The sequence below is a fragment of the Platalea leucorodia genome (assembly GCF_965183815.1).
Source record: "Platalea leucorodia genome assembly, chromosome: Z".
NCBI lineage: Eukaryota > Metazoa > Chordata > Aves > Pelecaniformes > Threskiornithidae > Platalea > Platalea leucorodia.
The window spans coordinates 69,350,719-69,364,445 of NC_138858.1; the positions used below are offsets into that span (position 1 = coordinate 69,350,719).

The window sequence follows — 13,727 nt, forward strand, 5'->3', positions numbered from 1 at the left end:
TGTATTATCTCAAAAATAAAAGGCCAGAAATGCAAGTCTAGCCATTGCAGAACATTTTGCATTCTAAAGAGTTACTTACCTGTATGAATTTGAATTAGAATGCTCTTGGTTATGTGAATTTGATGCAAACACATCACCATCAATATCTTCATCATCTTCGCCACTTTCCTGACTCTCTTCTGAATCATATTCCACTTTACTTTGCGATGGAAGGAAAGGCTAAAAATTTAAACAATATTCCTTGAGTATCTTCTAGCCAACATCTAGTTTTAAATTATCTTTTGAAAAATACATCATTATATTTAATACTTTTTATAAAAAAAGCAGGCATATCATCTTATTTTAGTAACATTTGCTGTTTGTACCTCATGAAAAGGGTACCTGTCCATGAGCATTGCATACTTTAACAGCTTAACCATTTTTTACGTTACTCAAAATTCTAATACTGAAAATGAAAATACTAACAGTTTTCCAATTCTTATTTTGCTTTACTTTCACGTCAGATATATCAAACCACACATAGGACACACAAGCTTGTTGTCTGCCAGGTGGAAACCAAAACCACCACTGTATTTTCTCTCTAGTTCTTTCAAGGGCTCAGAGGACTAAAGAAAAAGAAAATCCTATCCCCTCTCTACAGAGTTCAGTATTTATGACAAGCCCACCATCAGTGTCCCCCTGTGTTACTCAGTACTGGCAATTTCTTTTTTGTCCTTGCTGCCAAAATACTGCTTACATATTTATTTTGCTGATATGGCTAATTATTTGATATAGAAATGTGCCATACAACTCCATACAATTCTTTAACTTTCTACAAAGAAAGATCTGCCACAGGAGACTTGACAGAAGACAACATAATTTGATTTCTAGTAAGTATACACATTCATTCCACCCATTTGAAAGAGATGATAAAAAAGCTTCTCAACATTTCCTTGTTCATCTAAATAGCTTATCCATAATCACCTATACATTCTTACTCTGCAACTGTAAAAAGCAAATGTTTTGTTCATAGCATTATCTGAAAACAAATAAACTTCATAACTACAGTTTTTAAGAAAGCTGTTTCAAAAATACCTAGAGGCGATATTTTAGAAAAAGCTAAATATGAGTAATAAAAACAGGCAGCTTCTATCACACATCTAAATTAATACCTAGAATAAAGACTAAGAAGAAAAAAATTACCATTCCAGAAGTGACAGAAGATATTTAACTGTTGTAATAGCAAAAAATTACCTTTGCAATGAAATAATCCCAGATGCTAAGCTCAGGAGGAATAAACCTTTCCCTGTAAGATGGAGATTCTTGGTCTACCAATGGCAATGCAGGCAACTGAGAACTCTCTTTTGGAGAGGTTTTTGATGAAAGTCTGTAACGTTTTTGCTGTTTCTCTCCATCATCTACAGAGGAAGAAAATACAGTATGTTGCTTTAAATTGTCTGCTCCACCTCCCTACTGCTTTTAATAAAGAGATTTATAATAGAAAGTAAAAATCTTCCTCATTACAAGTTTTCAGAATTTTATCTTAACATTTCTGTAGCAAATAAGCATAGCAAATGTTAACCCTCAAATATGCAAAACTAATATATAACTACAACTCCAGAAGGGGAAAATCCCCAGCACAAACATAGAATAGTAGAGTACACGCATAACTGCATTAGAAGCTTTCTTCCTACAAAGACGACAAATATTGTTGCTCAAGCAACAATACTGCAAAACTATTTTACTTTAATAAGCACTACTGAATACTGATTATGCTTAGTTTTTAAGACAAGCCAAGAGTCTTGTTTTTCAGACTACATAGTGCAAATATCTAAGCTTGCCATTCCTCCTCCAAGTTTTAACTCCATGTCTCCTTCCAGAGGAGGTCTGTACTTTTTTCTAAACAGTACAATTCCGATAAATCCATATGCCCTGACAATATATTTCTTTAGCAAATATAAAAGATCCCACTTTAACTAATACAATCTGATATATACCTTATAAATTGGGAAGGACTAATTATTTGTAATAATACTCTAACTCCTAGGAGTTGAGGGGTCTCCTCACTTCCCCCAACATTGACTTTTTTCAGAATAAGAAGTGTCTACAACAGATTTATTTGAATTACATTCTTGATGATCACAGTACTTAAGGAAATAGCTTATCCAAGCTATCAGGAACATCTTAATGCAGTTATATCACAAATGAACAAACAAGCAAGCCTCATATCAGATCCCTTATTTTCTTGTTAATTGAGAAGTATCAACTTCACAAATATGGAAAAAGTAATGGCTTACTTAAAAAGAGGCTCACATAACCATCTAATGACCTGAAACCATTCCAATTCTTGGTAGCTGGACTGTATTCCAATACAGCCTTTCTGTTATTAGAGGATGAATGATATTGATTGTCACTGTCCCTGACCAGTAAGCTAGTGTTCTGGCTCTCCAGAATATTTCTGAAGTGGAAGGGATGAAGGAGAAAGAGAATCATATTTGGAGATTTGATACAACATGGTAGCCTTCATTCATCTTCCATTACAGACAAAATGGACTTGAATCCATTTCCTACTTGATTGTAAAATTTGTTTTTTATTTTCAAGTAGATAAATGTAATGCATGGAGATTAGTTTCTACAGTGAAAAAATTGAATGGGTTCAAGATTTAGGTAAAAAAAGGAAAGGTAAAACATTAAGATAAAGAGGAAGTAGATTTTTCAAACTGCCTTTTGAAGTCCCCAAAACTTTCAACACCTATTTAAACAAGTACTGAACATTTTTTTTTTCCAGTTTTTTCCATTTTCTCTTTTCCAGTTGAGATCTGAAACTACGACATCACCCAAAAGAATCACAGAACACACTGTGATTCTTTTAAAAAGTTCCACCCCACTCCACTCTTTTAAGTGCAAAAAAAAGCAGTTGGGGAAGAAGAGTATAGAAAAACTTTTTGCTTGTTTCTTGTTTAATTAAGTGGTTTTTTTTTTATTTTGCATAGAGCAATAACGAGACCAGGCAGTTAGTCATAAAAGTTCTCATTTAAACACCTCTTAAGTAAAGGGGAATATGGGTTGCCTTATGATTTGAGTCTTTGACTGATGTAACAAAAGTAATAAACAGGCTCAAAGAAAGCAAATCTGCAGGCTAAAAGAGCTGAACTGGAGATTACATATCCCTATCACTGAGTTCAAGCATCAACATGTTGGGCCAGACTCGTTGCAAGAATGAACTAATATGAACATCACAAACGTAAATGGGTGCTTTATTGTTTTAACTTTCCTTATTCCCTTCTGCTACCAAGGGCCCACAAAACTAACTTCCATTGAAGCTTCTGAAATTACTTTCTCCTGTTAACAATGCTGGGGATGGCATAAAAAGAGCCAGCATCCCTATGTATGCCTGGAGTGAACAACTACAAAGAAGTATTTCCTACACCCTTATGTTGTTTTGTTTACATGTTTTATCCACAGGAGACTTTTGAGTCTTGATATATGCTTGAAAGACTACTTGCTTCGAAACTCTTATGGGTACTCCGATCACTTGAAAACAGAAGGTCTAACACTCTGGATGAAAGAAAAACAGCGCTCATTTAAGAACAGTTATATTCCACATAGGACTTACATGCTCATAACACAAACTGAGCCACCTGTAAACAGTGAGGAAGGTAAGATTTAAGTTGATTTTTTAAAAAAAAAAAAAAAATTGAGTTTTTTATACCTCACAACTATGATTTTTCATGGTTTGTTTTTTTTTAATTTCTTTTTGAAATGTGCAAATTCTCTGTGTTCACAGTGGCCGATGGATTTTTTTTTCCATAATTTCTGGTCATTTTTGGACCAGAAAAACCCATATTTTTTCCAAGGATTTTCAAAATCATTTTTGACCATGTACAAAGACAACCATTACCACTACAAGCAGCTGAACTATAAAATAATTTATATAGATAATCTAATAAAAGCTGAAGACAGCATCTCATCTTTCATCTTGAAACTGGGATATTTCAACAGTTTGTGTTGCACTACTATACTGTATCATAATTTTTTTTTTTCCTGTTAGGGATATTATTTGAAATCCACTTACCTGTACTAAAAGTTGCAAATATAACAGCTTCAGTACAATGCATTTTCATTTCATTATTTAAAGCTCATCAGGTAAGAAAGAGCATGCACATGCATCACTGTATGAATTTTTAGCAATTGCTCAAAAAAAAGAAATTCACTAGGCATAAAATAAGGAGCAAGTGTTGCATGATACAGAAATAAGCAAGTATATGCTTGCAGGTTGTTCTTCTAAACAGAATTCAAAAAGCAAATGCTTTACTTTAAAATAGTACTTTTTTCCATTCTGTTGGATCATTCTCTGTATCTTTAAGAATACTGCAAGCTAGCCATTGGAAAAAAAATCAGTATTTAAGGCAAATGCACAACCATCTAAGTGGTTTGACATACATACTACTAATGCCAATTTCTTTTTTTGCATTCTAAAAATCTTTAAATAAATTAACAAGTTCATTAAGAATCTGACTTTGTCATTTGGGATTTCAGATCATCAATTATATTCACTTTCAAATTTCTCATATTTCTAGTTAAAACTCTTTTACACGGGTACATTTATCTTGGGTCTCATTTTACTTATAAGACAAATGTAAAATTTATGTTACTTTCCAAGATTATTGCAATATCTCAGACATGGAAAATGCTTCTATTTCTGCCAAGATCTGACACATGCAATGATATTCAAAAGACTTGTTGCCCACATCACCTCCCTTCCACCTTCCCAGGAAGAGCTAAAAGGCGGATCTCTTTCAATTTCCCAAAAACACTAAAATGCAAGACAGAGTTACTGTGTTTTATTGAAGACTGTGTGCAGACATGAAGCATCAACACCCCATCACCCTACAAGAAATGCAAGTCCTCATTAAGAGATGTAAAATTATGAAGAAGTCCTCTTAAAAAAGCATCACCCTTGACTGAAGGCATCAACAATTATTAGCACTGCTGAAGCCCAGAACAGAGTGGAATGACAGAAACATGACAAAGAAATACTGATTTTGAATCACACCTCAAATCATTTTAGTAAGTGTAAAGCCCTGCACAGATTTCTGTAATTCTTTGGGAAGATATGAAAGCCAACTCGAACACCAGCCTGGTGAAAAATCTACACTCCTGGACACTTCGACTTCAAACCTAAAAAGAATTTTCATTTTGCAAGGTTACCAATCCTGAAATTTTCAACATGATATTCTACTTTCTCACAGGCAATAACCCATGTGGCCAAAGTGATTAATTTAATGAATTAGCACTCAACAGTGGCAACTGCAATTCAGTTCCATAAGCTGCAGTTTGATTACTATATGTACACAAGACTGTAGATTCTTTATTGTATTTATGCACCATTTAATGACTAGTGATTCACTGAAAAGCTCAAAGCAAGTATATATTAAACTCTCAGATGTTTCTGAAGACATTATATACATTGTAGACATTTCAATAAATAAATGGAAACCTCTCAAAAAATCAGATAAGCACAATGAAGTACTTAGTGGCATACACAAACTTTGTTGATATATCCTGTTCTGACCATCTAAGGCTTCTTGTACTGAACCAAAGTAACTCCATCATTCACAGTGCAAATACTTCAAGCCAAACTTCTAATCTGTTTTAATGGTTGACTTAACCAAGAATAAGACATTAATAGTGTGAAGACAAAGACTTTAACACAGAATAGAAAGGCCATACAAGTAATGAAGTACTCAGTACTCCAAAGTACAGTAAGAAAACAAGCCCAATGTTGCAGTCTCGAATTCCAGCTCAGAATTAAAGGCAATTATTCTCACATTGATGTCAGTTTCCATCACTAACAATATCACAGGGAATTCTGTATTAAAACGGAGTAGTTTGGCATGGCTGTTGTAGGTCCTTATACAGGCTGGAAGGCTTTAAAACTTGAGGAATCTGTATCCCTTTATCTATTCTGAGATTAAGACATTCCTGGAGATAAAGTCTAAAAACAAACACTTTTTACCATTGTTTCTGATTTGCTGGTGAAATTGAGTAGCAGATTATAGCATTGCTGGATCTAGTCTGAAGCAGAGAGCGTCTAGTCTGAAGCACTGCTAATGCAAGTTCAGTTTCTGTGGTGGTTTTGTTTTAGATTCTGGATGAAACCTACCTCACAGTAGGTACAACAAGCAGATAAATGCAAGAGTTCTAAGGGTTTGTTTTTTCTTTACAATTGCCTAAACAAAACTTGGCCAAATAATAAATTCATCTTCTGCTTAGATGCTCTGTTACTTGAAGTCAGACATTTATACTATCTGTCATTGCAGTATGTTTTCTAGGAAGTCATGAATAACAGTTTGTGGAGACCAAGCGAAAGCTACAAATTAATTCAGAGGATCTAACAAGAGAAATACATGCATAAGACTAACAGCAGGATTTCACATCCTATGGATAAATTTTATGTGCACATCCTTATTATCAAGGCATCTGTGTCAAAATCTCTGGCATGTTAGGCAAAACTCATCACAGTAAGAGCTGACAGTTTATCATTTCTCCCTATGAAAGTACAACTATGACAGTACTCAGAAATAGTATTTGTGTTAAAACTTTTTTAATTGCTTGGAAAGTTAAAACAATCAGCAGAGAAAAATAACCTGTCTCAATAATCAAGTATTATCAGATTTCTGATTTTCTACATCTGAAACCCAAAATGACATCTTTAAGTGTATAAAGTGTACTTGTAAAATACTCAAGTTTTGGAACCAGTTTTTCATTTAATTTACTTTGTAGCATGGAATAACTGAATATATGAAATGAAATTATGGATTTCTAACTGTTAAAGCAAAATTCAAATTTTTCCTTAAGAACCCTCTGGATTATAGAGAACTTACCACCTTTATATAGACTTAAGTTACAAAACAGTTTTCTGAGGCAGTTTTGAAGAGAAACTATATATTAATATGATTCTGAAAAGATCTACTATAATCAACAATAGGGTTATTTTTCAGATGCTAATTGCCTCTTTGAAAACAAGACACACCCACAATTTTTAGACATAATATAAATTCTCAAATGGCAACCCAGTTTGTCAAAATCATTTGCTGCAACTGCAAAAACAAGAAACAAGTCTGGAAAGTATAACATGTCAGGCAGCTCTCAAAAGCATTCAAACTGCTCTGCTTTGTCTGATCTTTACTGTCAAAGAGGCAATAAAACAATAGTTTTTCATACAAACTGATTCTTAACAGAGGTCAGCATTTTACAAGACTATCAGGAACTATTTTTTGGTTCCTGTTTTTTAGTTTATGTCTAAAAGGAAGATCATACTTATTTAAGAGAAATTTTATATTCAGCTATACATCAACTATATTCTACTATTTTGTAGTAGAATTTTTAGTGTTAAGAATTTTTGGGTTTTGATCTTTACTTGAGACTGAAAATATTTCACAAAAATCTAAAAATAAGCTTAAGAAAAAAGAGTCTAGTTATGCATAACAAAACAGAAAGCTACACGAAGTCTAAATCATATTATGGAAGAATGTGCCATAGTTGACTGGAACAAGCATTCCAGTCACTTCTCAGTGTTTGCTTCTGTGTGTCAGAAGAAAAAGCAAGAGATAACAGTAACGGCACAAAAATATAGCTGATTTTAACCCGACTCCTCTGCTTCAGTGGGGGTCTATTTTTCCCCCCCCCCTTTTTTTTTTTTTAAAGTAACAGAGAAAGATGTTTCTCCAAAATTCTTTCCCCCAAATTTGCTCTAGATAAACATGCATTAAAAAACAAATAATGGACCTACAGAATCCTAGAATTACGTAGGTTGGAAGGGACCTGGTCCAACCTCTTGCTCAGAATAAGGCTAACTTAGGTGATGGCCTAGTTTGTTCAAGTTTTGAATAACTCCAAAGATGGAGACTCCACAATCCCTCTAGGCCCCAATTTCCAGTGTTTGATTATCCCTACAAATTAGTATTTAAAAAGGTCCCTTCTTCCCTCAAATTTTCAGTTTCAGCATTGATTCTTCCAGCAACAGTTTTACTAATTCTGCAGACAGCCAGCATTCATTTTTAAGAAAAACACGCAGTAGACAGGCATTTAGTATAATTTCAGAACACACCTCTAAGTAAAAACAATTATCATTTTAAAACAGCAGTAGAAGCAGCATTAAACACACCTCACTATGCAGTTACCAACACCTAGGAAACTTAGAACTGCAAACAAAAGCCAGTTATGCCTTCCAACAATTCTGATATGGCAAATATATCTACGTTAAAAAAATTATAATGAGAAATATTTATTCAATACTACAGAGAAAACTGATCAGATCTAGAATAAGAACTCACTTTTGATTAAATGATCTCTACTCTGAAAATACTTTTCTAAATGTCTGACAAAGTCTGTATTTAAACAGACTGAATTTCCAGCTTTCCTTAAATGCAAGGTAAGACATTTTTATATGTAACATACATCTAATATCAATAACAACAGTATAATAATAAAAATTATATAGTTTAAGTTATAATTTATATGGATATATATTCAGATGTGATGTACAAAGTCACCATCGTTCAAGTAAATTTATCTTTACAAAATCTTCCTGTTAAAAAAGTAGATAATTTGTAGGACTGTCGTTCTTGGTTTTATAGAAGTCCAACTAAATTAAAAAGCACAAATCTATACCAAAAAGAAAAGCATTACAGAATTCATTCTGGACCTCAGGATAATTTATAATAATCTGAATTTAAAACTTGAAGGTTGTTTGCTTTCCTAAAGGGTTCTCAGACTATCAAAATTGAATATCAACAAGACATCTTTCTTTTGTAATGTCTAGAATGAACACTTAGAAATCCACATGCATAATAATGCTTATATTCAAAAAGCAAAACAAGCAGCTCTCCAAAGATACGAAACACTTCTGATCCTTTCAAACCATGGTCAAAGTCATTTTATAATTAACATTGATTTCAAATGAAGTGTAGTAAGAATACAATAGCACTGCCAATTTTCTTTTTTAAAAAGGCCCAATTCAACTGCTGCTTTAGTTACAAAACTTTGCTTTAAATTTTTATGTCATGGCTTGCAAACAGAAGTTTTTCTGTCTTTCTACATATGCAAAAAAATCACACAAAGCAAACTGCATGTAGAGGCCTAGTACTAAATCTAGTATCTTGCCTGAAGATTTGGTAGGACTATGAGTACTGAAGGTGGTAAGGGATTTGGAAAACCCCACGCATTCCATGGAGAACACTACCACCTGATGTGGGCTAGGCATTGGGAAGTGCCTACCTGCCAAAGAGAGAAAACATACTGTATTTGTAAAATGGGAATATATTCCTGCTATGAGAGAACTGGAAAACTTTAAAATTAACATTAAAAACTAAGCTGTAATAGTGCTGAAAATTTTCTCTTTAAGATGAACGTAACCCCCTCACATTACAGTGTTGTGCTACTTGGAAACCTTATTTCAGTAAGATTCACTTCTGCTTCCTACCCTCTTCTACACAATACCTATACTAATAATTTTCAAGCGTTGTTTTTCTTTGCTGATCTAAAACCATACTGAATTCTTACTGAACATGAACTATTTAAAGCAATTAGTCTTAAGCTTTCAGCAGTCACACCACTTTCTTAAAAAACCCAGAAGACATATATAAGTAAAACAACAGAACTAACCAGTTTTTGTCTTTAATTGCAGTTGTCCTCTGTTGGGCATATGAGCTCCTCCTCCAAAGATAGCAGACCACATTTTGCTGTTAAGTGGATGAGCCATAATTCTATACAACTCATTGCTAGAATGTGTTGCTAGGCCATGGATGAACAGACTCAGATAGACTGCAGTCAGGATTTCACAAAGTAAAACCGTGAGACCTGGCTGGGCTTCCTCACCAGCAGAATTCAAGAGACGTATCAGAGCTGTTATTCCTATTTATAAAGAAAAAAAAAAAAAAACAAACCATATATGTGTGTGTGAACATACTCTGGATTATCATGGGTATTTTGACTGGCAACCTTCTAGTGTAGAAAAATTCTAAGTTTTAGAGGAAATGGAAAACTCCAGGAAAAAGTCACATGCTATTTATTTTTAACAGCTCCATGTTTTGGGCTAACAGTTAAAGAAATACATATCAACTTTTCAAGAATAAGAGAAAAAAAACACCACAAAAAAGCACTCACATTTTGGAATATATCTTAAATAAAACACTGGCAGCTTTAATTCAACTCCCTGGTACTGAAACTCTATGATACAACATTTAGTTCCTTTACTTACATGAATCTTTCTTCCCCCCATGTCTCAAGCTCTCTCTTTTCTGGCTCTTCAATTCTTTCAGCAAAGGGTTAGCCCTTTATTCTCTACTTTTAATTCAGTACCTCACAGCATATTTAATACATAGCATCCAAATCTTAAGATAAAAAATACTAATCTGCTCATTGACTTTCCTGTGGTGCTTGTTTCACCAGTTAGGTTTATAATTCCAGCATAACACTAAGTTGAAATGCTATATTCTCTGTTTACTCTGGTAAAGCTAACACTGTCTGACAAGTGTTCTTTCACCCAAGTACTAAACATCCTGTAGTGTTTTTACGCTCCCACGAAAAGTTGTATAGAGTTTCAGATGCGGCTCCAACTGTGTCACTTTGTGCACATAAGAGAAAATACAAAAAGCAGTGGCCAAAGAATTCTGCTTTGTGTCATACTCTCCCACTTGCACATAAAGCATGTGATGCTATTAAAAAAAATAGAGAAATAAGTTCAAGGTAGCACAACTGCTAACAATCCCTTGTCCCATTCATTAGAAATTTAACCCTGCAACTAATGAAATAAGGAAAAAACAGATGATAATCTGATTTCTCTCTGAAATCTGTAGATTCAGTGACAGAATGTTTTGCAGAAAAGAAAATCTAGTATAGCATCAAATACAAAGACTGCTTAAGGTTCTAAAAAAAATTTTTTTAATGTGAAATTTTCTTATTGAAAAAACAAATCCCATAATATGAAAGCATATTTCTTGGCTACACTTACGTTAAAGTTAGTGCTGTAAACTGAAGCTCAGACAGACACATATTACATGGTTTACACTCCCTCTAATATGACTAGTGTAGGTTCATTAGCATAGATCCCAGCACACTTTAAGAACTACCTGAAGTCCTACGTGGGTTTCAGAGCTACAGCAAAACACAATTCGTTATAAACTTTGTATTGTCAATAGTTTCAAGTTAGTTCAAAAGTTGTACATAAACTACAACCATTCTGAGATAGAGCACAAACTAAGATAGCCTTCCATGTCCTTTTCAAGAGTAAGGAAGTAGAATAATGATGAGACTGATCTGTTGCCTGCAGGGGGAGCAAGTAGAGCACAGGACAACACCCTACTTTCCATTTACCTGCCCTTTACTAGAGCCTCCACTAACATTTTTTAGCAAGAGAAAGCAATATAAATCAACTTGACTTAGTGAATAACCAGAACTACTAGCTTACAGCTTTTGAAAAATGAAGACAAAATTTTATTATAAGAACTTATTTTTACCACACAGCTGTTACAAATACTACTAGAAAGTCCAGAGCATAGATACACTCTCTTACAGTAGATGCAGACAATTAAGTTTTCCTTAAGAGGAAAGAAACAAATCAACTCTAGATACCTGGCCATTGAGCAGGTGATGTATTGGGAGTCACTGTTTCTTCTAAGCTTCCTGTTCTTAGAGAATGGCGCTGAGTTAATAGTACTGTCTGATACACTGTTCCAGTGAACTGATTTGCTTGAAATGAGCTGTGAAACACAAAAGTGGGATGTTGTATTTATTAAAAAAAAAGTTGTGTTTAAAACTGTTCAAGAGATGGCCCTTTCTAGATGTAGGCAGCTGTGAGCACTACCTTCCGGTGCATTATGTATTATACCATCACTACAGTGAGACAAGTGTGTTGACCATGCTCTAGAAAGTACTTTTCATAGACCTTTACCTGTAGCTGTGGCCATCACAAAGGCATTGGTAGATGCAAGCAGAGAGTGACGCTGCTAAGGTATGCATTACATATATCTGTAAGACAAAGTTTTATAGAACATATTACACTGATGATGACCAGTGGTTAGTATCATAGCCTCTCACGCATACAGATTTCTAACAGTGGAACAAGAACTGAATATCAAAAGTACAAGCACTTATGGCAAAAATCACTTACAAAGCCACCTTCTCTTCAGAATTCATTTCAGAGAAATCAGTTCACTTTGCAATGAAAGGGAAGGGGAAGCACTCACTCACCGCACCAACCCATAATCACAGATCAGCTCTAGCTGCAATGTTTTCAATTAAGAAACAGCAACATATTAAACCTCTATACAACAGTTATAAGTGATTATACCCTAAGACAGTAGCAATATGCTGTCTCAGAATACAAAGGCTTTGCTTCAGAATGGAAATTATAATGCAACTTAGTTTTTGACCAATTCTTGTGCAGCTCTCAGACACACACACAATTTACTCAGTATCACACTGATCTTTTTTTATCATAGCTGATACTTTTCTTAATGTATCACAAAACACACGTACGTAAAGAGCTAGAGAATCTGTTGATCAAAAAGGTTCAGTAAAAAAAATTAGTTTATTATACTTATTTGTCTGTTACCTCTGAAATGAAGCACAGACAAGGAACTGTGCAATCTCTTGAGTAGTCTCTAGAAATCTCTAGGAAAAGTAAACATGATTTGGGACCTAACTCATACAAAACTTCAGGAAAGATCTAATCTAACACTTTAAGTTTGGTTTCCAGTCCAACGTTAAATATAGAAGAAATCTTACAGAAACGTAACTTAAAAAAAAAAAGACTATGTTTTACTGTATAAACATATATACTGTTTCACAAAAAAGTTTGAGTTTAGTGCACTTTGCTGATAATCAGTTTTTACACTTCAAAACTTAATTTTACTTAGGTCTAGGACTGAAATGCAGAGTGTATCATTAATATAATAGAAGTAATGATCATACTGTCATAAAGACAAACGTGACGCTGATAATGTAGTACAACATGTTTTCCACAACAGATGTCATCTTGGACAAATACTGAGTCCTGAGAGAGGCCAATGTACTTCAGCTTGTTGAACCAGATGCTCAACACCTCAACAATAAGTAATAATCAGTGGACATTATAGTACTACAGAAAACACCTATGTTCCACAGTTCTATTACTTGTCACAGGTAGGCACATCAGAAAGTTTTCATGCTGTCAGAAAAAGATTCATGACTTCATCAAACTGGACAATGACAACAACAAACCCAAACAACTATAAAAAAAATACACACCTTGTTGTTCTGAGTATCTGGATGAGGTGGTGAATCAAGGTTTATTATGGCATGTAATATATCGTGAGTTAGGTTACCAAGATGTAGCAATGGATTAGCCACCACTGTTTTGGCACTAGCTGTGCAAGCAAATAGGAGAGGTATGGAGCTTTGCTCTGGTAGAGGGCTGGAAGGTATCTGTATTGACTGTTCCTAAAAACAAGCAAGAAACACACACACGAAGTGATAGTACAGCTTCCTAAAGGGAACAGAACTTTTGAAAGAGGGCAAAGGGACTCTAAACAAAAAACCCCATAACCTACAGAAAACATTACATGTTAAAAACAGTGTTACAGTTATTATAAAACAGCTGCATGCTATAATAAGAAAACTTCAACAATAATATGAAACACATTCAAAAAAATCTACAACAAACCTGAAGCAAGACAAAACACAAATTAAGCTCCCCCACATAC

At 34.2% G+C, this 13,727-nt stretch overlaps 1 protein-coding gene across 15 annotated transcripts in view; it reads right to left on the reverse strand.

Annotated features, from left to right (window-relative positions):
• The window catches only part of DMXL1 (Dmx like 1), an 83,931-nt gene that overhangs the window by 21,649 nt on the left and 48,555 nt on the right, over positions 1-13,727 (reverse strand). For 13 of the 15 annotated variants that reach the window (XM_082336742.1, XM_082336746.1, XM_082336741.1 and 10 more), the window contains 7 exons: positions 13,273-13,464; positions 11,936-12,012; positions 11,617-11,744; positions 9,649-9,897; positions 9,148-9,261; positions 1,234-1,397; positions 80-219 (listed from right to left, as the gene is read on the reverse strand). In XM_082336742.1, the coding sequence (XP_082192868.1) occupies positions 80-219; positions 1,234-1,397; positions 9,148-9,261; positions 9,649-9,897; positions 11,617-11,744; positions 11,936-12,012; positions 13,273-13,464 (1,064 nt within the window). The remainder of the gene's footprint in view (positions 1-79; positions 220-1,233; positions 1,398-9,147; positions 9,262-9,648; positions 9,898-11,616; positions 11,745-11,935; positions 12,013-13,272; positions 13,465-13,727) is intronic. The other 2 variants (XM_082336735.1, XM_082336747.1) reach the window with 1 other exon arrangement.